The sequence below is a fragment of the Sturnira hondurensis genome, unplaced genomic scaffold (assembly GCF_014824575.4).
Source record: "Sturnira hondurensis isolate 20B ecotype Veracruz unplaced genomic scaffold, ASM1482457v3 Scaffold0005220, whole genome shotgun sequence".
NCBI classification, from domain to species: domain Eukaryota; kingdom Metazoa; phylum Chordata; class Mammalia; order Chiroptera; family Phyllostomidae; genus Sturnira; species Sturnira hondurensis.
In genome coordinates this window covers 5,958,492-5,984,933 of record NW_028077851.1, presented here as the reverse complement: position 1 = coordinate 5,984,933, position 26,442 = coordinate 5,958,492, and the positions used below count along the sequence as shown (strand labels likewise).

The following is a 26,442-nucleotide window of genomic DNA, read 5'->3' as shown; positions in this document are numbered from 1 at the left end:
TTATCATGTCAAGAAATTATGAGGAAAAAATTGTCTCAGTGGATGGAGATGTAACTTTGGTTAAAAGTTAACCAAAGATGTAACTTTGGTTAAAACTCAACAAGTTATCATGAAAAAGATCTCAAAATAAAAATAGATGGAAATTTTTATAGCCCATTAAAGTGTATCTACAACAAACCTAAAGCAAATACCACATTTAATAGTGAAATAGTGAAAGCCTTACCTTTGAAATCGGGAAGATAAGAATGCCCTTATCACAGGGGTGTCAAACTCATTTTCACAGTGTGGGAGTGGGGGTGCACATCAGCCTTGTGGTTGCCTTCAAAGGGCCAAAAAAATGTTAGGACTGTAAAAATGTAACTACTCCTTAATAGTTAAGGAGTTGAAATTAAGGGGAGAGGGGAGAGAATCATAGGGGAAAAGGGAATGGACTCACATGAACAAGTATAAAGGACACATGGACAATAACTAAGGGTGGGGGGCGGAAAGGGGAGGGAGGCGGGGAGCATGGGGCGGGGGGCGGGCAGGGTTGGGAATATAAAACAGAAAGCTGTACTTGAACAAGAATTAAATAAAAAAATTATATATATAAAAAAAAAGGAGTTGAAATTACATTCGGCCCTTTGAAGGCAACCACAAGGCTGATGTGGGCCCCGGTGAAAATGAGTTTGACACCCTTGCCTTATCACCATTGTAATTCAACTTTATGTAGATGTTTTAGCCAGGTAAGTAAAATAAAAAACTGAAAAGAGGAAACAAAATTGTGACTATTTGTAGATGATAAAATTTTATTCACATGTATATTTAAAAACAGACCCTCACATCATCTTTTACCCAAATAGGATATTTGTTTTTAAATTAAATAATGATAAAATGCAATTAGACATGAATCTGGATGTGGATCCTGTTTCTAGTAACTCTCAGGGCAGTAAGCAGGGTCAGTAAGTCACATGATTGTTTTCTTCTCTCTCAGAGATCACTGTCTTTTGTTGCCTGATTTCTGAGTGTCTTGAAAACTGTTTTATATGTTTTGTTTTAGTGTCTTAAACTGTTGTTTATTATTTAAGAATATGTTAATTTTGGCTCTTTCAAATGGGAGAGTAAATCTGGTCTCTGTTACTTCATCTTGACTGGAAGCAGAAGTCAATTTCATTAAATGGCATTATTTCTTAGTCTTCTTTTGTTAATAAAGGATTATTTGAACAAATACTTTATTCTGGTACAAGGCTTTTTCCTTATAAGCAGGTATAGGTATTTTGTTTGTATTTTCATTTTATTTTTAAAGTAACTTGTAATTTAAAGGCCCAGTCCCTGAGGACGTATAGCATAGGGGTACTGATAAGGCTATTCCTGAGGCTTTTTGTCATTTTCCGTTGCTATGTGCTTTGTTATTGAAGGCTGTTTAAGGTCTCATCACCTCTGGAGTTTTGACCAACTGATGTATTTCATAAATTTTAGTGAAAGACAGATTGAGACAAACCATTTATGGGGCCACAGTTGGACCATATTTGTGCACTGGCTCAGAATGAAAATCTCTATGAAATGACTGAGTTACCTTTGTGGAAAGCCCTTAACTCCATCTTCTAGCTTGTCCGATCTAGCTAGGTCAAATTAAAAGTGATTTGCAAAAACTTCTGTGTTCATGGCACAGTGCTATGATTTATCTGTAAGGCACACATTACAGATATGCAAGTAAACTATGTATAGTTATATTGAGCACACTGCGCTTTTCTAAGGAGTTTGTAAAAAAATGTGGTCTAACTTGCTGGTATGTGATAATAACCTTATTTCTTTGTGATTATGAACTTTATAAATCAATAGCAGATGTTTATTTTCATTAAGCTACACTTCAGACAGTTTTGGCTTAACTGAAATTTCCTTTATATCTCACAAAATTTAAAAAAATTCAACCGAAAGTTTCTTCCAAAAGACCCTTCATATGGGCCAGTCAGGTTATTTTAGAAACAAATTTAATTATCCATGATAATTAGAATTAGGGATACAACAGAAAATTGAGATCTTTGAGGAATCCATAAGTGTAATTTTTAGTCTGTCACTTTCAGCCTCTCCTACTGCTGCTGGACCTACTCACTCACAGAGTAGTATTGCTGCTTCATTGGGATTCCAGCTCTCAGTTTCTGCAGCCTACTTGCTAAGCCAATGACCAGTGTAATGGGCCAAAGCTAGTGAGAAAAAAGGACCTAAATTATTTGAAACTAAAAAGTTAATAGCAGACTAATGAGTGATCCACTGTTTTTCCTCTGCTGGATTCTTTGATCAGAGGGTGTCTTTTTCTACCATTTTACACCTTAATCACAACAGCTTATATAAATATTACCTATATAAATACTTGGATTTTGGGTAGCATGAAAATGAAAAGGATTAGAAAAAGCATGTACTCTTTTTAAAAAAAATATTAAGCCTTCAGGTGGATTTTGTTTAATTTTTATCCTCACCCAAGGACATTTTTTTCATTGCTTTTTGAGAGGGAGGGAGAAAAAGGCAGAGAGAAACAGAGAAACATCCATCAGCTTCCTCTCATTCATGCCTGGACTGGGGGTTGAACCCACAACCTTGGTATGTGCCCTGATTGGGAATTGAACCCACGATTTTTGGTCTGTGGGATGATGTACCAACCAACTGAGCCACAGTGGCTAGGGCAAGCCTCCAGACGGATTTTAAAAACTTAAACATGTTGAATGCTATTGCTGTTTCTAGTTAAGTAGAAGGGTGTTTTGTTTTTGGTGGTTCTTAACAGTATATGTTTTTCTTTTCAGCTACTAAGTCAGGATTGTTACCCCCACCACCTGCGCTCCCTCCGAGACCTTGTCCATCACAGGTAGGAGACATGTTGATTTCTGTTAACTGTTGGGTAGTAGAGAAGTTGTCTTACCACTGTCCTTCCTTTGCAAGGTTGGATTGCCACAGAACTGGCTAGTCAGGTTTCCAAGAGAGCAGAAAGTAGTTCAATTTCTTCTTATCCAACCAGTCCCCCTAAACTCATGTGGAAAAGGGAAAGTTTCCTCAATAAGCAACCAAGTAAATGTGCACTAGTTTATACTTGGACATAGAGGGTTATTCATCTCTTACAGGTCTCTCCCCTCCCCATCGGTGGAGTCAGAGAGTATCTCTGTGTACAGGAAGACAGTGATCCATTGCACTGGTAATTGAGGCTTTCACCATGTCCCCTTAAGGAGCACCTAGATGAGATGAGGCTCTGGATTTGCACCAACAATAAACCTGGACTTTGTCACAGCAAAATTAGTGGGCATTCTGCCAGCTGCTGCTTTCAAACTGGGGCCTGGGAGCCACCTGGATGAATGAGTGGAAGACCTGTCTGAAAGGGCCTTTGTGACCAGCCTCCTTATCTTTCTCCTGCTGTGCAAGAGCCAATAGTTACTTCCTGGTTGTGAAATGCACTGCTGCTATCAGCAGTCCTCATCTGAGCTGCTTTAGGTGGGCTTCCTGCCTGCTTTGGGGTTTAAGGATGGAAGATCTGATGAGAACTGGGAATTCTCAAGTCACTGTTAATGTATGAGACTGCTTCTTTGTCTACCAGATTTCCCATCACATGCAAACAGTGAGTCCAGCGCTCAACCCAAGCCTTCAGCTCAGCTGTCTAACTATGGAGACCTTAGACTACAGAAACAGGTGTGGAAGATATGCAGGCAGAAAGCCCCATGCCACTTCTCTCCCCTCACTCTCCACTTTTCCTTCAGTATAAGTGGGATACACACATTCAAAAGAGGAGGCCCTGTATAATAAACACACAATTGTCTTTAGTCTTTGTGTAGGATTCAATTCTGAATATTGGCCCTGAGAAAAAGTCACCTAACCACCTGTATGGGGCACTTGAGTATTCTTCTCTTTCCCAAACTACTTGTGACAAAACAATCTTTGGGGAGACGTTACTAGGGCTCTGTGGTAAGACACGTTTGCAAGCTGCTGGGAGATTCCTGCCCTGGGAGATTCCCAGTGCATGTGAGCCCATGAAAAGCTTTGAAGTTCTACAGTAAAGAAACCTGGTCAATTTTGTTAAAGCTGGCAATTTCCTAGCTTGTGTGACCATTCATCTCTTTATTTATAAAATACCTATTAATATCTGGAGGGCTTAGTGGTTAGGAAACATTATTATACACCAGTCTTAAGGTATTGGTAAGAACATTTCCAAACCTCTTTTATCTGTCACCTCATCTCTATATTATGTGATTAAAGTTAAATTTTTATATCTTATGCCAATAGTTTTTTCTAGAAGAGCTGAAAGTGAAAAAGAAAGTTTACTGCCCATTAGCTTGGGATTTCAAATTGTTGTTTTCAGTTTATTGTGTTTTCTTCCTCACTTTTCTATTCTTTCTTTTTTTTCTTTGCCAGAACTTGAATTTAATCATAGGTCTCCTATTTCCAGTACCGCATGGCAATTTTGCTAAATAGATGGTGTTACCTCTTTAACTTTTTCTCCTCACTTAGGTGACCATCCTCTTGCTTTCTCTCTCATGAGATAATTTTTACCACTAAACACTCTAAATTCTTCTGCGAGGTTAATTTTTTTAATGTTCCTTTGTATATATGGACAATCTGCCTGACTTTGGGAAAAATTGTATATACCAGCTACTACAGGGTGGGGCAAAAGTAGTTTACAGTTGTTTGTATGGAAAATAATATAGCAATTAAGAAACAGTAATATATGAATAAACTCTGTTTTGTGTATTCACAACTGTAAACTCCTTTTGCCTTACTCTGTACTTAACTACAGAGATTTCTTTTATGGGGCTTAAACTGTAGTACCTAGGGTAGAAACCAGGAAGCCTAGTTTCTACCAGGTATAATTAAAATCATTATATTTATTAGTAATTTTTAGAAGAGATTAACAGAAAATGTGTTTGGATTATTCTTGGATTTAAAATTTGTATGTTATTTCACTTGCTAAATGGGGAAAACTAGATTATAATAAAGAAGAAAGCATTTTATTCTCTAGAAAGGAACACTTTTTAAAACTATGTGGCCCATCAGTGATGTACTTGAAGGTTTAAAGTATGTAAGAGAAAAGAGTTTGTGTGTTTGTAGCTATGCACACAAAGGGACATTTTGATCATTTCTACATACACCAAAAGTGTATCTCTACTGTAATCAAGTGAGAGAGATGAGGTATAAGTTTTCAGCATAAAATACCGTTTATCTGGCCTCTACTTATACCAAGCACCACTGTGATATGAACATCTGGATTAAGTTATACAAATGGGGCCCTGGCGTTAGGAGAAGGAATGTATTAAGAAAACCAGATCTTTTTATTTTTCATACTGTAGGTAAGATCAAGAAGGACCCGGTGACTGTATGAAGAATCACATGGTTGGGGTCCCACATTTTCCTGTGGACAGGCTAGAGAGCAGGGCATGGTATTTTGGTTTAGCTCAGAAGAGGTGGCACACTTGAACAAAAAAAAGACTAATTCATAGCATAAATGACTAAAAGGTAATTAAGGTTAACTATTTCATAGGGAGCAGTATTAAAATGAGAGTTGGTTGAACTGACTGGCTCACTATGTGCGTATAAACTGAGTGAAATACCTGCCATCTACAGCGTTGGTGCTTGTCATGTAGGTCGGTTCTTTGCTAAGGGCCTGTTTGGTACTTCAGTAGGTAAATCCCTTTAATGGTGTTGATATCATGCCAGTTTTCTTATGGCAATTGTGATAGAGCTGCAGCTTCAGTGTGATTATCTTTACTAAGGAAAATGTTTTTTGATACAAAGCATAATCTTTTCAATTTTATATTAGTACCATATCTGATGAATTGGGGCTCCCCATAGACTGATGTACTCAGAATGTTCCTATTTATACAACTATTGTCTCAGAACATGATGGCAGCTGTTCCTCACCAGCAGTCTGATGAGTACTAAAGTGGCACTATAAGATGAAAGCACTGTGGAAGGAGCATTTTATCAGTACTTTTAAGCTTAGAGAGACAGAGGAGGACTTTGTGGAATGGCTGAGGTGACCAGTGAAATGAGTTTTAAAGAAACAAGGGAACTTTTCTTTTTAGGTGACTGAGACATTCAGAGCTTTACTGTAGAGAAAAAACAAATGTAAAGAAACAGGCATGTAAAGAAGTCATGTGTTCCAAGAACTTACCAGAATTTGGAAGCTGTGAGATTTTAGGGGAGAGATACTTAATATTTGGAGGTGGCAGTGAGAAAACCAAGTGGCCTGCTCACTGCAGTCCTGCTGGTACCAGAGCTGTGGGAGAGGAAGGGCCTCCTGAGGAGAGTTCTTTCTGGGGAGCAGTCTCTGAAGACCCAGCACAGGGTGTCATGTAGCCCATGGGTACTAAGCCTTGTGCACACTGGACTCATCTGGGGACTTTAAGCCTACTGAGGTCTGGGTCCCACCCCCAGAGATATTGGTGTGGGATGAGGCCCAGGAACTGGGAGCTTTAAGAAGCTCCCCAGGTGATTCTGAAATGCAGCCAGGATTGAGAAGCACTGAAGAGGAAATATTGCGGAAGAGGAAGGATTGCTCAGTAAAGAAGCTGAGAATATAGGGGATTTGTTGATACTGTTCCATGAGTTATTCAAGGGCACAGTGGAAAGTTTTCTTGTGTTGGGGAGGGTGGGAAGTGGGAGGTCAGATTAAAGGGTGTACTCAGATCCCATGAGGACGAGAACCCAGATCCCGACAATGGTCTGGGAATCTTGGGCTTCTTGTGATGACTGATGTCAACAGTCTCAGAGGGCACTATGGGAAGGTCTTGCTGGAAGGGCTAGTCACTTTGTGCCATAGGTCCTGTATGTACTGTTGTGAAGGACTAGCCATAAACACAGATGGCTAATCTCTCATCTAACTGGCATGTGCCTAGAGTCACGTCCTTAAGGCGGTACTGAACCCCACAGGAATATGCTGGGCATGCTGCTTTATTTCAAAGCCAGATTTCTTACATAAAACTTTTTATAAAATGTTGCCTTCATTTCATTTAGAAGGAAAGACTGAGGCTCATGTAAACTCATATGGCTGTTTGTAGGCCCTGAACTTCTGAAATATTTGACACTCTTTGCTTTAAAAAAATACCCTATCCTTGTAAGTTAATATCCTATCACTTCAAGTATTCTTTCCATAACTTAATATACAGCTGATGATATAAAATAGTAAATTCTCCTGGGAGAAATTAAAAGTTTTAGAGCTTTTCCTTTTTTTTTTTGACATTACTGGTGATTATGTAAGTCTCTTACTAGGGTTATCTAATACATTTGTAAGATGTAAATTTGATTAAAGTGTAATATGAATTCTAGTATTTAGTATTTTAATAATACTAAATTCACTTTTAAGAGAGTAACATGAAGTATCTCAATTGGCAATTTTCTAACATCTATGAGAAAACAGGGAGCAAGATTCTTTAAACCACGTGGAAATGTCATTTCTTCTAAAATTTCATGGTGTTTTCTTTTCTTTTTTTTAGGGTTTTATTTATTTATTTTAGAGAGATGGGGAAGGGAGGGAGAAAAAGAGGGAGTGAAACATCAATGGGTGGTTGCCTCTAGCACACTCCCTACTGGGGATACAGCCTGCAACCCAGGCATGTGCCCTGACTGAGAATCAAACCAGCAATGCTTTGGTTCACAAGCCTGCGCTCAATCCACTGAGCTACACTAGCCAAGGCTCATGGTGTTTTTCCTTATCAAATAAAACTCAGTGGGCATACATCAAATACTGTGGAGCCTTTTGCTATAATATAGTCAAGTGGCCCTGTGTAATATACGTTAGTTACCGAATTACTTTTAATACATTGGCTATATAAAGTATATTTGTGAGCTTTCTAAAGTATATACAACATCCTGATTTTCACTCATCAAAATATAAATTTAGTATCTGTCAGGTATTTCTCTTTGTATTCATGTACTAGAAACTCAGTAATTACTCTGAAGAGACTTTGCAAACATACATCACCTAAGATACTACCTTCATTTTCTTCCAAAGTGTTACTCTGTTCCATCCTACAGTGCATGCTCTGGATTAGCTGAAAATCACAGTATGTTAGCAAATATTTCAGTGATTAAGGAAAGAAGATCTAGACCCAGGATTATCTTCATCTGATGGTGAAAGAACATACTGAAAGCTGTAAAGTACTGGGTGAATGTGTCTGTCTGTAGTCTTATTCTTAGCCCTATGACTATGTAGCTCTATGGCTTTGTGGAAAGTAAGGAGATCAGTTTCACAGACTTACTGCCTTTTCTATAGAATGAGAAAATTAGACTAGATGGATTCTTCTAGTGCTTAATGTCTCTGATTCTGTGTTTTATTTTTCTGTCCAGGGAAAAGTTTTGTTGCAAATATAGATGAAACATCATAAAACACACTTAGAGGATAAGGTGGCTTAGAATAATTTCTCCCTGTTCTCCCCTGCTAAGTACAACAGAAAACCCTGGACATAATATAACAAAACAAGGACTTTGAAAGATGTAAAGAGGAAAGTGGAATGGCTAGGGTCATAGGACTTGAGGAATGACATGACAGTGAGGTCCCTGAAATTTTTTAAGTCTCCCATGTATCCCAAACTGGGCACTATAGAGGCCTATAACCTGGAACCACCAACAGATATAGACAAAAGCCCCATGACAAGTCTACTGTCTAGCATAACTAAAGGATTGGGAAAGGGGCAGCCAACCTGGGTATAAATCTTCTTAACAACACCTGCCCAACCCAAGCCAATTACCAAGGGTTACCCCTCCCTCTGATGTCAACAGAGACCGACTAGGGAGTCTGGTATTTTGTCCCTCACCTGGTGGCAACCAGCTCAGGTTGGTGCTTTTCTACCTGGCAGAGATGGCTTCAACAGGGACCAAAGAGAGAATCAATCTAGTCTCCTAACCCCAACCTGATGGCAGTAGATGGCCTGGGGAGGTACTTTACATATGCATAGACAGTCTCACTGGAGACTGAGACTTTCCCAGGTAAGCAAAAACTCAAGGAGGTTGTCATCTGCCCTATAGGAAATGCTAAAGGGAGTCTTCCAGGCTGAAATGAAAGGACACTAGATAGTACCTTGGAGCATACAAAAAAATGCAGAATGGTAAAGGTGGTTACGTTGGTAAATATAAAGGCCAGTAGTGTTGCAGTATTGATTTGTAACTCTTCTTTTATTTCTATGTGACTTAAAAGGGAAATGTTTATAACAATAATTATATCTCTATAAATGGGCACATGTATAAATATGCAATTTGTGACAATAATAATAATATAAAGGGGCAGTGGGGCTGTAAAGGAGCAGAGTTTTTGTATATTACTTAAACTAAGTCAGTATTAATTCAAACTTGATTCTTAAATAGTTAAGATGTTAACTGTAATCCCTAGGGTAACCACTAAGGAAAAAAACTGAAAAATATGTAGAATAAAATAAGAAGGCAATAAAAATGGTACACTAGAAAAAAAAGCAATCACAAAAGAAGACAATGACAGAGGAATTGAGGAACAAAATAGGCATAAGACATAGAAAATAGATAGTACATCTTTCCTTATTAGTACTAGTTTAAATGGGTTAAACCTCTAGTTAAAATGCAGAAACAGAATGGATTAAAAAATATCCAACTAGATGCTGTCTACTCACTTTAGATCCAATGATGCAGATAGATTGAAAGTAAAGGGATGGAAAAAATCACATGCAAATAGTAACTAAAAGAGAGCTGGGGTGCTTATACTAACATCAGAAAAAAGTGGACTTTTAAGGCAAAAATCACTATGAGACAGGACATTATGTATTGATGAGGGGCAATCTTTTTAAAAATATTTCATTTATTTTTAGAGAGAGGGGACGGGAAGGAGAAAGAGTGGGAGAGAAACATCAATGTGTGGTTGCCTCTCATGTGTCCCCCACTGGGGACCTGGCCTGCAACCCAGGCATGTGCCCTGACTGGGAATCAAACCAGCAACCCTTTGCTTCACAGGCCCGTGCTCAATCCACTGAGCTACACCAGCCAGGGCATGAGGGGCAATCTTTTAAGAAGATAAACTTATAAACATATACATACCTAACAATAGTGCCAAAAAATGTGTGAAGCAAAACCTAACAGAATTGAAGGGAGTAATAGTTCTATAATGAGAGCAAATTCAGTATCTCATTGTCAATAATGGGTAGAACAACTAGACAGAAGAAGACCACTAAGGAAAGTGGAAGACTTGAACAACACCATAAATCAACTAGCCTAAGACATACCTATAGAACATTCCACCCAACAGCAGCAGAATATACATTTTTCTCAAGTGTACATTGAATGTTCTCTAGGATAGACCATATGTTAGGCCTCAAACATGTCTCGATAAATTTAAAAAGATCAAAATCCTAGAAAGTATTTTGTCTGACCACAATGGAATACACCAGAGGTCAATAGCAGAAATAAAACTGGAAGAGTCACTAATATGTGGAAGTTAGACAACATACTGTTAAAAAATGAATAGGCCAAAGAATAAATTACAAGTGAAATAGAAAATATCTTGAGACAAGTGAAAATAAAATATAACAAAACCTATGGAATGCAGTGATAGGAAATTTATAGTAGTAAACACATTGAGAAAGAAGGGATCCAGGATCTTGAGGGCATTATCCTAAGTAAAGAAAGTCAGACACAGAAAGACATATACTGTATGATTTCACTTATATGTGGAATCTAAAAAATAAAAAAAACTCATAAAAAATCAGATTTCTGATTACCAGAGGCAAGGGGGTAGGGAGAAGAAGAATTGGATGAAGATGGTCAAAAGGTACTAACTCCCAGGTAGAAGATAAGTAAATACTGGGGATGTAACATACAGCATGATGACTATAGTTAACACTGTTGTATGGTATATTTGAAAGTTGCTAGAAGAGTAGATCCTTCCTAAAAGTTCTCATCACGAGGAAAAAATTTTATTGTAACTACTGGTATATGAGCAGAATGGATGTTAACTAAACGTTTTGGTGATCATTCACAATATGTGTATGTCAAGTCATTATGCAGCACACCCTAAACTTATACAGAGCTGTATGTCAGTTATATTTTAATACAACTAGAAAAAAGAGAGGAACCAAAATCAATAGGCTAACTTTACATTGTAAGAAACTAGTAAAAGAAGAGTGTGATAAATGCAAAGCTAGGTGAAAGAAGGAAATATTAAATAACAGAATGGAGGTAAATGAAATAGAGAATAGAAAAACAATGGAGAAACCATTGAAAATAAAAGTTAGTGTTTTGGAAAGATCAACAAAATCAACAAACCTTTAGCTAGGTGGACCAAGAATGTGTTTAAACTTGTGTTGTCCTCTGGTCAAAATACAAGGCCATATTTTACAATAAAATCAGGTTTTGATAAATTTGTCTCACTGCAGATAACATTATTTTGAATTTATCAAGGTTAAATACTCCAGTAAAATGATTCCATTTTGTGTAAGGTATTTTTTCCTGTATTGACTTTGACAGTACATTTTATTCTATGTTTCCTAGTTGTAGAATGGGTTCATAGATTATTCAAAGAGCTAATCATAGCTCCAGGTTGGTGTAGCATGAAGAAACAGCTGTGGTTTAAACCAACATCTGTTGGTTAAATCTCAAGAGTTCTGCAAGTCCTCTTATATGAATTTATTAAAGGAAGTTGAAAACTAGTCTCAAACAGTTAACACTGAATGAGAAATTCAAAAGGCAAAGGACATGGCTGTAATGATAAGTTCAAGGAGAAGCAAGAGTGAGAAATAGTGATGAAATACTGGCATTGAAATAGGTGAGAAAAGATTTAAGTCTAAATCCCTCCTTTTTAAAGGCACACTCAAAGTTTCCCAACTATCAACAAATGCCATTAGAATTTATCCTAGGAACTAGATTCAAAGAAATGAACAGTTGTATGATGACATTTTAGTATTATCAGTATACCTAGGAGTAGAATTTCTGGTTAAGGCTTTATATACGCACCTAATAGAATATTAGACATCTATTAAAATGATTACATGGAAGGTATTGCAAAAGAGAGGTAACAGCTGAACACAGATTTGTTTCTTTTTTTAATTTTTATTTATTTATTTATCTTTAGAGGGGAAGGAGAGAGGGAGAGAAACATTAATGTATGGTTGCCTTTCGTGTGTCCTCTGCTGGGAATTGGCCTGCAGGGAACCAGCCTGCAACCCAGGCATGTGCCCTGACTGGGAATCGAACTGAGATCCTCTGGTCCACAGGCCTGTGCTCAGTCCACTGAGCTACACCAGCCAGGGCTGAACACAGATATGTTTCTTGATTGTACTGCATAAAAGTACATAGTGAACCTTTGGCACTAGGGTTTTCTGCTCTCTCAGGATAATCTTGAAGGTCCATGGAACATAGCAATTGAGCCCTTTTCTATGATTGGATTTTTTTTCTTTTTTTAAAAATATTTTTTATTTATTTATCTTTAGAGAGGAAGGGAAGGAGAGAAATATCAATGTATGGTTGCCTCTCGTGCGTCCCCCACTGGGAACTGGCCTGCAACCCAGGCATGTGCCCTGACTGGGAATCGAACTGCAATCTTGTAGTTCGCAAGCCTGCGCTCAATCCACTGAGCTACACCAGCCAGGGCTATGATTGGATTTTGAATCACTTTCCCAGTGTTATTAGCCAGTGTTCCCTTCCCCGTGGGTCTCTGAGGTTCTTGACTCCTCAGTGAAATTTACACTAACTCTTAGCAGTGTAAAGGGATCACTTGAGTAATTCATTTACACTTTATCTATCTTTAAGTGCATTGTCTATTTTGGGGAGACTCTATGTGAGTAGTATGTGTGTGAATTGAGGTGTCAGTGAACGTTTCCAGACACTCCAGTCCTAAATGTCAGTGTCTGCTGTTAAGCATTTGGAAGTAGACTACTAAGTAATTGGTAGAAGTTTAAATAGATGTTTTGGTGGGGAAATTAGGCAGTTTTTATTTTAAAGATCTCTTCTTACAATTAAGGATTATAGAAACGGAAAAAAATGTTCTCTGATACAACAATTAGACTGAAAAGTCATTCACAGCTTTATCAGAATAAAATGACCATTGCAAGCTACTTTTGGAGATCATGGTTTCAGAACTTGTGATAAGACATATAATAATGCATAATCATATAGTTAGGATGACTCCAGCAATTGTGAGGTTCAAATAAATAGCTTACTGATATATATCATCTGGTATTTTGGGGGGGTTTTGAATCTGAGTTGTGTGGATAGTAAACTCTTATTGCTCCTTCTCTTAAATGGTAATTTTGCTGTGTACCGAATTCTAATTTGAAGCTTATTTTCCCTCAGCATTTTGAATATATTACCTCCTCTTCTGGCATTTTATTGCTGCTGCCATTGAGAATTCTGTCAATCTATTTTTGGTTTGTTTGGAGTTTTGTTTTCTCTAGAGTGGCTTTTAAAATTTTATTATTTTCCGTATTCTGTTTCCATTTTACTGTGATGTGTGTAGGGATAGATTTGAACTTATTTATTCTAAGATGACACTTGGTGTGCATTTTCCAACTGGAAAATCATGTCTTTAATTTTAGAACACTCTTAATCATATCTCTATTTCTTCTATTTTCTTCTCGAATTCCAATTAGCTATGTTTCTATACCTGTCAACAAATCTTTTATTTTAGTAATGGCTATTTTATCTTTTTATGTTGTGATCTCTTCCTTTAGGCTGGCTCTGGATGAAATCTCTGCGTTCCAAATTAATAACTCTTTTTATATAACTGGGTATGAGTCCAGGTTTTAAACCTATTTTTAAATATTAATATGTTCTTGTTTCACTTTTCCCAATTTCTGTTACATATTTATCTCTTCATTTTTAAGGATGTGTTCCCTAATCTTAACTTTGGGAGGATTCTAAACATAATTTTTAAAATTTATTCTAAATCTGTTCTATTTTTATTTTTGTCAGGGTAAATTCATTTTATTTATTTATTTATTGGCTGTTTTTAGCGTTGAGTTTTTTCTTCATGCTTTCTGGAAATTTGTTTAGCAGTCTTCCTTTGAATTGGAATTTAAATTTCATTCTTAGTTCTCTGAGCGCCTGTCTTTCTAGCAGTTTAGGGGAGTCTCCACCAATCACACCCCACATACCTGTACTCAGGGGCTTCCAGTGTAGGCCCAATTCTTATACTTGAGGTTTAGCACTTCCATCTGGTTCACATGTCAGGGATCATGCAGGTGGCACCAGATGTGGCTTGGCCCAAGACCAGGCTGCAGTGTTATATTTGTTTCCACTTCCTTTTATAAGCAGACAGCCTTAAGCACCTTCACAGACTCCATCCTCGTTTTGCAACTTTACAGGTAGTGAAATGTCACCTTAGCCTTTGGCTTCACCTCATGTGAGGCATTTAAATCCCTGTTACTCTGCTGTGTATCAGCTCCCAGGTGCCTCTACCTGCTTCTGAACTGTCAGCCTGGCCTATACTTTGCGTTTTGGTTCCACAGAGATCGTTATCTGCTTCCAGGTGTGTCCAAGTCTTTTTAATTTTAACGCTTTGGGTGACAGAACCATAGGAGCCCACGTCTGTCATTTAATATCATTTTATAGAAGAGGAAGTTGAGGTTCAAAAGTAGAAGTGAGCTATTTGGAACTTCACAGCTAGTAAGTGACAGAGCTAGCTCTTGTAGACAAGGAGAATTCAGAATGGTTTCTGTGGAAGCGCTAGAAATTTCATGATAAACATTTAGGGAGAGAGAGAGAAAATAATTTATTGTGTGCCACAAAAATTAACTATAGATCTGCTAAGCAAAAATTAATAAGAATTACTAGTCTCCATGCTCATCAGTAATTTTCTAAATATGAAGTATTTTGTTATATTGAGCTAAAACGCTTATTTTAAAATGCCTTCCCTAGTTGCAGACTTACATTCATCTAGGCCAAAAGAGCTTTCACATTTTGATCAGTGGGTCATGTTTGGTGTAGCAGAAGGCCAAGTATAAACCTTATCCTGCTTTCCAAAAGGGAACAAAAAGACAGAACTTCTGCATCATAAATAATTAATTACAAAACTGATTTTAGAAGTATACAAACCATAGAGGCATATGACTCTCCATTTATTTTATTAACTTACTAAGCTCTTAAGTACAGTGCTTATGCACCAGATACTCTTCTTCCAAGTGTTTTCTACATATTAATTCCTTTAATCGTAGCAACCGTATGCAATAAATTCTGTTGTTATCTTCATTTTGCAGATAAGTAAACTAAGGCACAGAGAACTTTAGGAAGTTTCCCAAGGTCCCTCGCAGCAAGTAAGAGTTAAACCTGTGATTCTAACCCCACAGTGCAGGCTCCTCCTACTGTGCTGTGTTACACAAACATATCTCAGAATTATTTTCTTAAACTCTCCTTAACCACTGAGTTGACTCTTTATCAGGGATACATTTTACATTAGGAAACCTCTTAAATCAGCTTTCCCCCCAACCACTGATAGCTTGTTTTCTTTCTTAGGCTTCTCCCTCATTATTTGTGCTTATGACATTATTATGTAAAACTTACTTTGCTAACATCATTGCTTTGGAAGATGCTATAAGTTCATCTAATAATTTATTAGGTATTAATGGAATGCACTTACGATAGGCCCACACTTTGCCTAGAACTGCAGGAGCACAAAGGTATGCTCCTTATACGGTAGCTCCTTTAGCCTTCCTCACCCTCATGCCTAATGCTATCTATTCTTAGTTTCTCATGGTGTGCATGTATAACTGTGTCATTTTTTCTGTGTCTCATTTAAACCCATTTCCTCATACAGTCACACCTCAGTACTTGGTGGCTTCAGAATTCATCAAACCCTGTACTCATCACATTTTGACAAGAAAAAAAATGTTTCAGCACTCAGCACTTGCTCAGGACTTGTTACACTTGCTAGAACTTGTATGAGTCACAATGCTGCCCTCCAAGAGAAATGCTTCATTGTTCTGTACTCATCAGTTTCAGCACTTGTCATGAGTTCCAGAACGCATTATTGACAAGTACCAAGGTACCACTGTACTTTATTGTTAAGATTTGTAGGCAATAGCTGGTTACCATGCTTCCTATAACTAACAGACTTTCCCAGTTTTCCCCCTAGGAGTCAGCTATGGTTGGTTTCTAGGTTCCTGAACTAAGGGAATCCTTGTTTGTCTTCTCTGATCCCACCACCATACAATGACAGTAATCAAGAAGCACTCCTAAATGTCAGGGGAGGTGCAAGTACAGAAGTGAGGTGGAATGGGAAGGCACTCAAATGTGCTATGGTGTTAATGAGAAAAGGCAATGGAGGACAGCCAGAGGTCAGACCCAAAAGAGGCGGTCTATCAGAGTAGTTAAATCCATGGGCTCGGGGTTCAACTCCTATCTCTGCCTCTTACTGTCTCTGTGTGTTTGGGCAACTTACTTAGCCTCTCTGTGTCTCAATTTCATCTTCTGTAGAGTGAGGATAATGGTAATGTCTACTGTCATTGGCTTCTCATTATGTTCAATTGAGTTAATATCTATAAAGCACTTAGAGCAGTTCTTGGCACATAGTCAGCCCTCAATGACAATTAGCTATTAGTAATTATTATCACTCCAGGCCCAGTGAAACAGCAGCAGGGTCAGTTGGAAAATTGAACGGATTCAGGATAGTGAGAAGTTAGTGGTCACAAACCCAGAATGATTACAGGACTAAACTACTTACTGAACTACTTAGTAGAATGACATTCTTTCCCACTTCTATGACCTTTCACAGGCTATATCAGGGGTCAGCAAACTACAGTCTGTAGGCCAAATCCACATCATCACCTCTTTCTGAAAATAATGTAAATGAGAAGATAAATCAATGGAAAGACAAATTGGTCTCCCCGTCAGCCTTTTAACCCACTGTCTGCTGACTTAAGGACTATAATTGATTCCTGTGTCTGTAGTTTAGGGCTTTGCTTTGAGGACCTTTAGCTGACCAAGCTGTTCTGCCTTTCAGACTACGAGCAAAACCTTGAGCAAATATCCTTTATTCAACTGGCAGCCTCAAAAGCTTGCTGTGAGTGGCTCTACCCAACTCTGTGTTTCACAAGCACAATTAGAAGAAACCAGACTAAGGCCTCACTCACCTTAAAGGTGAGGAAAAGGGCAATATGCCTGTTAGGGATAACAGGATAAAGTATTTCCTCCAGACTCTCTCCTGAGGACCCTGCTCTGCTCAGCAGGTTCTGTAGGTATCACCAACTGGTATGCTGATAAACTTTTGCTCCAATTTTTAGCCTTTGCTGATGTCTGTGTTGTAAATCCTCCCACTGTGGCTGATTGCAGGTGGAGTTGAGAAGCAGTGTGCACCACCATCATTGACTCATTGGTATCAGTGTGCTCTGGCTTTTTATTTTATTATTATTATTAGTTTTAGGCATTGTTTCAGCACAGTCCCAGAATGTGCTGTTAGAAATGGGCCATGTTTTTGCAGTGGCTAGAGATGAATCTTCCCTCTTATTTACATTTAACTTGTACCACCACTAGGTGGCGCTTTAAGGACATTACAGGAAATTGGCTCTACTACATTTATTTTGTTTACTTTATATTGAAGCATAATTTGCATATTGAAAAATGCACATTGAACATGCAACTCAGTGAATTTTCACAGACAGAACACGTGTATAATCAGCACTGCAATGAAGAAACAGAATGTTACTAGAATCCCAGAAAGTTCTTCTGATAACTATTTTCCAGGTGCTATCCCTTTTTCTTAGGGTTACCAATATTCTGACTTCTAAGAGCATAGATTAGTTTTACTGGTTTTCTACCTTATATAAGTGGAATCATGCAGTATATATTCTTGTGTCTGGTTTTTTTTGCTTAAATGCTGTTTGTGTGATTCATTCATATTGTGTGTAATTGTAGATCATAGCTGTATAGTATTCCTTTGTGTGTGCAAATATATCTGTGTGCAAACTATTTTCTACTGTTGATGGGCATTTGTTGATGGGCATTTTCAAATTTTGACAATTGTAAGTAATGCTTCTATGCATATAAATGTACACGTTTTTGAGTAGATGTAGGTTTTCATCTCTTTTGGGTATATACCTAGGAGTAGAATTTCTGGGTCATAGAGTAAGCATCTGTTCAGGTTTACTGAATATCACCAAACAGTTTTGTAGAGTGTTTGTAGTGATTCACATTCTATGAACAGTGTTTCTAGTCAGTCCCACATCCTTATCAATACTGAATTTCTTTCATGTTCGCTGGGTCCTAACTCTTACATAATTTTTATAGCTTCCTCTCTAGCCACTCATTTCTAATTGAATTGTTTGTAAAGCTACATTCTTCTGATGGCCTAGCTTATGCAGGAAGGATGGTGTCAATCCAAATGGGAACTTCTATCAGTCTAAATATGAGCTATCAGTAGCTAGAAGAGATGTTACTCAAACATTTCATTACTAATGTAGAGCAATGGAACTGGGTAGGGAGTTCAAAATTATAAGTGTGGTAAAACATCAGGTGAAGCTAGGACTTTGAGGACTTTAGGTATTGTTGCCAGGCCTATATATGTCTAACATCTAGGGCTAGCAAAAAAAGATTTCTAAAGGCCTCATAGCCTTTGAACTGTGATGGTAGTGGGTGCCTGTTTTAGTAAGGGTCTTTGTGGTGTGGTATGAGACATACAGATGGCACCTTTCTTTAGCCTTACCCAATGGAAAACATGAGTCTCAAGAGAATCCTGCCACAGATCACCTTTTCTATGAGGTCCATGTTGTTGACTCTGAAGGTGGCATTATAATACGGCCTTAGCTATGTGATGAGTACAGCATGGGACTTAGACTTCATTCAGGACTCTGTTCCATTGCTAGAAATTGGAACTAGAAGAACAAAACCCTAGTCATGCTCAAAATATTTGTCCTTTAGATCAAATATTTGTGATCTAATTTGTGACAGTGTCAAGAGTCCTATAGTTGTAATAATAAGCCTGTTTTATGGATGTTTTTCATAATCCATTGGGTTCCAGGAATTCCCAAGGGATTATGATGTGTCACTACTATATCCAGGAATTAGTTGCCCATTATAGCTACTGATTATCCATGTCCATCAGAATTGTCCCTGAGCTTCTCTGTCAGTGTTCCCTTGGGTGTCTCCAATGTCAGATTGGCCAACTGTAGGAAGGACACCAGAGACATTCACTGCCTGAGATTTCTGTGCTGAGGCAGCCATGATGAAACCTGAAAGTCTGAAAGGACTTTTATTTTTTGGTTCACAGCCTGCGCTCAATTTGCTGAGCTACACCAGCCAGGGTGGACTTTTATTTTTGAAAGTTTCTTCCCTCTAATACAGGTAGCAACAATATTTGGTGCCAGAAATTTGGATTATGGGTAGCCTGCTTTAGTGGATTTGCTTATAATCTAAACTGGAGTCGCACTTGGTTAGTTTAGGTTTTCATCTTCTGGCAAGAAGGGAAGTCCCTTCTGTTGAATTGGCTGCTACTTACAATAGCAGATCCTATACCTGGGAAACCAATTGCAATTTTACTTCTGATTATGACAGTAACTGCCATTATTGAACAGTGCATCAAACTCTAGACATATCTTTCACTTAATCTTCACAATCCTAAGAGTTTAGGTGGGTTATCTTCTTTTGCAAAGAAATTGTGGCTCAGAGAGGTTAAGCACATGCCCAGGCTATATACTAAGCAAGTGCAAAGCCTGGGTTTGATTTCAAAGCCTATGCCCTGTAACTGCTGTGCTCTGTGGCTCCAGTTACTGTGGGATGAATTCTTGATTTGTCCACTGGAATATGAAACAGTGTTGGGTTCATTACTAGCTTATTGCACATATTGATCAGGAGACCTGCTATTTGCTGGCATTCAGCTTAGGCATCAGGAAAACGATAATGAAACAAGACATAGGTGCTACCCTCTGGGTGTTGCTTATACTTCTGCTCCATATCTCTGTCTCTTACAGGCGGCTTTGGTCATGGGTTTTTCTAATTGTTCTTATGGAGAATTCATTCCTTTGGACTGATTGGAGGAATGGTGGGGTTTGCTGTGGCCAGTGTGATGCTGGTCATTGGTTTTGCATCGTCTATGCCTGGGTTTGACCATGTAGCTTTCTGGTGTGCCTTTTTCTAGCAGAGATGGGGGCCAGGTGAAAGTTAGGCACCAAGTGACATTTAAAATACCAATAAGTTGGTGGAGATGGCCTAGAGACTGTAGCAGGATTGTCTGCTCATCTGCCTAGAATTTAGCCACTGCATTTGTGATTCCCAGTCTTGGGATGTGCCTGGATTCTTGGGTGATAAACAAGAGCTTGAGTTTCTTTTTCTAATCCATCAGTAGCTTGAAGATTACAAGTTTTTAAGATGTCACCAATTATTCACACCTTAGCAATTAGTTCAGCAATTAAAGTACTTATTTTTTTAAAGATTTTATTTATTTATCTTTAGAGGGGAAGGGAAGGAGAGAGGGAGAGAGATATCAATGTATGGTTGCTTCTCATGTGTCCCCTGCTGGGAACTGACCTGCAACCCATGCATATGCCCTGACTGAGAATCGAACCACGATCACCTGGTTTGCAGGCTCGCGCTCAATCCACTGAGCTACACCAGCCAGGTCTTAAAGTACTTATTTTTTAAATGATACTTCTTGTTGCAAATTTGACTTTTAATTATTTTAAAATATATTTTATTGATTATGCCACTACAGTTGTCCCATTTCCCCCCTTCATTCCCCTCCACCCTGCACACCCCTCCCCCACATTCCACACCTTTAGTTCATGTCCATGTGTCACAAGTTCTTTAGATTCTATATTTCCCCTACTATTCCTGCCCTTCCCTCTGTCTATTTTCTACCTACCGTCTATGCTACTTATTCTCTGTACCTTCTCCCTCCCTCTCCCCCTCCCACTCCCCTGTTACTAACCCTCCATGTGATCTCCACTTCTATGGTTTCGCTGATCTAGCTGTCCTCTTAGTTTGCTTTTGTTTTAGGTATGGTTGTTGATCGTTGTGAGTTTGTTGTTGTTTTACTGTTCATATTTTTCATTTTCTTTTTCTTAGATAAGTCCCTTTAACATTTCATATAATAAGGGCTTGGTGGTGACGAACTCCTTGAATTTGACCTTATCTGAGAAGCACTTTATCTGCCCTTCATTCTAAATGAAAGCTCTGCTGGGTAGAGCAATCTTGGCTGTAGGTCCTTGCCTTTCATGACTTGGAATACTTCTTTCCAGCCCCTTCTTGCCTGTAAGGTCTCTCTTGAGAAATCCGCTGACAGTCTAGTGGGAACTTCTTGTAGGTGACTGTCCCCTTATCTCTTGCTGCTTCTAGGATTCACTCCTTCATTTTAGTCTTGGCTAATGTAATGATGATGTGCCTTGGTGTGTTCCTTCTTGGGTCCAACTTCTTTGGCACTCTCTGAGCTTCCTGGATTTCCTGGAAGTCTATGTCCTTTGCCAGACTGGGGAAGTTCTCCTTTATTATTTGTTCAAATACGTTTTCCACTCGTGGCTGTTTCTTTCCCCCTTCTGGTACCCCTATAATCCAGATGTTGGAACGTTTAAAGATGTCCTGGAGGTTCCTAAGCCTCTCCTCATTTTTTTGAATTCTCATTTCTTCATTCTTTTCTGGTTGGATGTTTCGTTCTTCCTTCTGGTCCGTTCCATCCATTGATTTGAGTCCCAGTTTCCTTCCCATCACTGTTGGTTCCCTGTGCATTTTCCTTTATTTCACTTAGCATTGCCTTCATTTTTTCATCTAATTTGTGACCAAATTCAACCAATCCTGTGAGCATCCTGACTACCAGTGTTTTGAACTGTGCATCTGATAGGTTGCACAGTTCAACCTATCTCTTTGTCGCTTAGTTGTATTTTTTCTGGAGCTTTGATTTGTTCTTTCATTTGGGACTTTTTTTTTCCTTTGGTCTCAGTGCGCATGCTTTAGGGGCGGAGCCTTAGGTGTTCACCAGGGTGGAGCAACCTTCGTCGCTGGGTTGTGACGCAGTAAGTGGGGAAGGAGTCAAGAGGGAACGCCGCCGCTTGCTCCGCTCTCTGCTCCACTCTCTGCCGGATTCCAGTTACTTCTCCTGCTATTCACAAGCAAAATGGACCCTCCTGGTGCTGATTCCCTGGTAGGTTGGCTTGTGTACATTCTAGGACCCCGTGGGTCTCTCCAATGACCTCTCCTGAGGGGCTGGGTGTTTCTCCCGCTGCCGCCTCAACTGCCACAGGTGCTTTCAATTGAGGCTTTATTTCCTGGAGCTGGGACCCCGGGTTGCGAGGTCAGTCTTGCTCCTCAGGTATTCCTCCTGGTTTATCCGCACGTGAATGTGGGACCGCCCACTTCACCAGCCGCCAACTTGCAGTCGGCCGCTGCGGCCTTGCCTGACCTGCTCTTCCACCACTGCTTTGCCGAGAGTCCTCTCCACATGGCTGCCCATCTCTGCCCCTCCTGCCGGTCTGGATGAATGTTTCTTTTTTTACTCCTTGGTTGTGGGACTTCCATACATTTCGATTTTCTGTCAGTTCTGGTTGTTTTTGTTTTTAAATTGTTGTTCTTCTTTTGGTTGTGCGAGGAGGCACAGTGTGTTTTACCTACTCCTCCATCTTGCCTGGAGGTCTGTAAATCTGACTTTTAAACAAGTCTTATTGCAAAGATTTTGCTCAGCTTCAATTCTTTATTTGTTTATGGGACCATATTGCAAACACTATTTGTTCCCTCCATGGTAAGTGGAAAAGAAAACAATTAAGAATCCTACTTAGTTTTTGCTGGAGAAATTATGGTCTTTTCCAGACCAGGACCTTGGATACTTGGTTTTCTCATCTTTTAAAGGAAGAGTTTGGACCATCAGTGGTTCCCAGTTGGTCTGGGCTGGCTTCATAAAAATCACCCAGGGAGCTTGTTAAAATAGAAGTTTCTAATGCTCCATCCTTAGGAGATTATAATTAAGGAAGTCTAGGGTAGTATATAAATGTCTGTGATTTGTAAAAATTTCCTAGATAATTGTCCTTTGCAGCTATATTTGGGATCCACTAGGCTAGATGGTCTAGAACGAACAGAACTGAGTTGGGAAGAAGCTTCTGGTGTATTTGAAGATTCAGGTAAAAAATGTGCCCAGAGAGGGTTCACTATGGGCAAACTAATGCAGTTGTGATGCAGAGGTAAAGTGGAGCCAGATGATGGAAGGTCTTTCATCGGCTGAGGGATTGTGTTGTGTGCCATAGGCCTTAGAGACCCATTCAGGGTCTTTGAGAAAAAGTATTTTGATGAGAAGGTGCTTTACTTTACAAAGTAGTTCCTCAGTGGTGTGCAGGGTGGTTTGAACTGGGAAGAAAAACTGAAGGCTGGAAAAAGACCCACTGAAGTTTCTGCAGCGGCCCCATCAGGAGGTGTGATGAGCATTTGGGCTCAGATGGGTGCTATGGGACTTCTTTAAAGCTGGCCTGCCTGGATCTGAGGCATGTTGTTTTTAAGCTACTTAAAAAATCCATAACTTATCAGTGTTGTGTTCATCTGCTTTAAGTATTGTAATGAATAATTTTTATCATTTGTGTCCAGAAGGTTTTAAAAGAGCCCAGTAAATAAATTCATGCAGAGTATTTGGCGGCAGGAACAACAGCTGCTACTGTAGGGAAGGAGTTGGGGCAGGAGGAGGGAAGGGAGCCCATTTTTGCCAGGCAGCCACCCCATCATCACCCTGCCTCAGGCTCTTGGCCAATGTGAGAGGAGGAGGTATGTTCAGCAGGGGCCCCTGCAGTTGAATCTGCTAACCATTGTGGAGAATGCTCCTCCTGAAGGCCTGGGTGTGGAACATGTCATTTGGCATTCAAGTCAAATGCAGTATTTTTTCCCTTTGTTTCTCTAAAACCCAGCGTATGGTACAGTGTTCCCCAGAGTGTGTTTCACAGAACATTACTTCTACTGGATTTTAATAGGAGCAGGAGAATAGGGAGTGGAAGCCAAATAAATTTGGGAACTGCTGGGTTAACCAAAGTGAGTGGCTTCCTTGACCTCACAAGATTTTGGAGAGTATGATACACAATGTGCTTTGTGAATTTGTAAAAGGGGCATAGATTATGTGGTGTTCCTTAAGCATATTTGTAATTCTTTTTCCTTCTAGACCAGGGGCTGGCAAACTATGCAGCACATGCTAATCTATCCCACCACCTGTTTTTGTAAATAAAGTTTATCCGAGCACAGCCACACCAATTCATTGCATTGTCTATGCTGCTTTAGAACTTACCAGCAAGGTTGCAAAACTGCAATGGAGACCTGGAGACTCAGAGATCACATAGCCTGGACAACTGAAAATATATAATATCTGGCTATTTTTATTAAAAGGTTGCCAGTTTCTCCTCTAGGCAATTTATGGAATTGATGTTGCTCTAGCACTGCTTTGTGATGAATCTGCCTAATGTTCCTCAGTTACATGCTGCCACATTTTCCCCTCTTGTTTTAAACTATTTTCTCTTGCAACTATTTACCCATCCTCTAAGATCAATACCTAGAATCAGTGTGCCATTGTTCTTTTCTTTCACTTACCACATTCCACCATTACTAAGGATGTATCCATTCTCCAATGGAAATAGCTTTCAAATCTGCCTATGCCCACTCCCACCAGACTGGTTTAAATGACCATTATTGCTTATATTTTCTTCCTTTGCCTTCTAATTGAGTTTCCTTCCCCCAGAATGGGTTGCTTCTACTCTATTTGCCTGCCTGGTTCTCAGAATAAGTTCCAAATCCTGAACAGGGATGTGTCAGTCTAGCTAAGAAAACAGGAACCGCCCTATTCATTTCACACTGAAAGAGATTTCATTCAAGGAATTTGATACCTAAACAAAAAGAATTAGATGTCCTAAAGGAACAAAGATTAGGGAAGGCCACCACTATTAGGTTTGTCACAGCTTTCTAAAAGTTAAGACATTTTAAGAACTGAGGGAACAGCTGAAGATGCTCAGACTGCCTGCATCATGCACCTAAGTAATGACTTGCAGGGAAATGCCTAAGGCCTTTGTAAGACCTTCTGACTTCTGAAACCCATGCTTTTCTGTCTACCACTGCTAGAGGAGCAATAATATAGCTTTTATTTTACCTTCTTAGGTTCACGTGTGTGACTCTCAGTAGCAACGAGGAACTCTGTTGAAAGGAGATGCCATAAATGTAGTTTCCAGGCTTCTACCCTCTGCAGCGTAGGGAAGAAGCAAGGAATGGTGCTGAGTGGTTTATAGACAATCCAGGGCAATGATGTGTGAGACCATGTATGATCCACAGCACTGCCATTGTCCAGCTTCAGTTCTCCCATTCTTCTTTAGTGTTCACACTTATTCTACCCTACTAGACCCCAAATTCCAGACTATAGTGGTTTTTCAGAGGCTTAAAACAGTTGACCTTTATTATCTCAGCATCTGCGGGTTAGAGATTCATGAGCAACTAATCTGGGTAGTTCTGGCTCAGGCTTTCATTATGCCGCAGTCAAGATGTCGCTCAGGGCTTATTATCTGAAGGCTTGGCTAAGGCTGGAGGATCCTATTGTAAGATGGTTCTTCCACATGGCTGTTGGCAGGAGGCCTCACTTCCTTGCAACATCGGCTCCTTATTAGGACTGCTCCAGTGTCCTCACAGCATGGGAGCTGGCTTCCCCTCAAACACGTGATCTGAAAGGGAGAGACCAAGGAAGAGCATACTAGAGTACTTTAACTCCCCTTATCTGAGAGTACTTTGGTTTCTCAGGTCCAGAACCTGAGATAAGGATTTTTGAAAGTGACACATAAGATGTATGAAATATATTTCTATATAGTTGAATAACTGCATGAACCCTTCTTCTGGTAGAGAATCAAAATGCCTAGCATCCTGGGGCCTATGTCTATTTCTGGGGAGCCAAGCGAGCAGGAGCCATGTTGTCCCATCAACCGTGGCAATGGGCAAAGCCCCAGAATAAGTCTTCACATCCTGAGTGGTGACACCTCCAAATCCATGTGATCTATTCAGGTTACAAAATTAGAATGAAAATATATTTCTCATTTGTGAGTAGGGGAGTATTAATATTAAAATATATATGTTTTTAAGCAGAACCTTAGGTCAAGTTTCAGTGAGCTCTTGACTAAAAGTACATTTTTCTTGTGCTTGCCACATCCTGGCCCGGTGCATGCTATTACACGGGAGTCATGAGGGAAGGACTGCTATTTGCAATATTAATTGTAATCTAAACAATCTAAACATTTGATTCTTGTCCAAGATTCAAGCATTGGATTTCAGTTCAGATGACCTAAACTTTCGGACAAGGGCACATTGTATATATTGATAGTGGAGTTATTTCCCCCTTCTTCCTTTTTAATGCATAGAATTAAAAAGGGAGCCACTGAAGCTTCCCTGCTTTCATGGGTTATCATTTTCCCAAAATTGTTAACTTGGAAAAATCTGAGCAAAAGGAAAGAAATCTCCCTGGTTTGTTCTGCTTACCAGTTTCCAAGTCTAATGTAAGCCTCATACTATTTTCATGAAAGCAAGTAAAATAGTTTATTTGGAAGAAAGGCTTTTGCA

General features: G+C 39.3%; 1 protein-coding gene across 3 annotated transcripts in view; it reads left to right on the top strand.

Annotated features, from left to right (window-relative positions):
- Positions 1-26,442, top strand: part of REPS2 (RALBP1 associated Eps domain containing 2) — a 215,782-nt gene that overhangs the window by 149,276 nt on the left and 40,064 nt on the right. For all 3 annotated transcript variants that reach the window (XM_037046289.1, XM_037046287.1, XM_037046288.1), the window contains exon 14: positions 2,778-2,839. In XM_037046289.1, the coding sequence (XP_036902184.1) occupies positions 2,778-2,839 (62 nt within the window). The remainder of the gene's footprint in view (positions 1-2,777; positions 2,840-26,442) is intronic.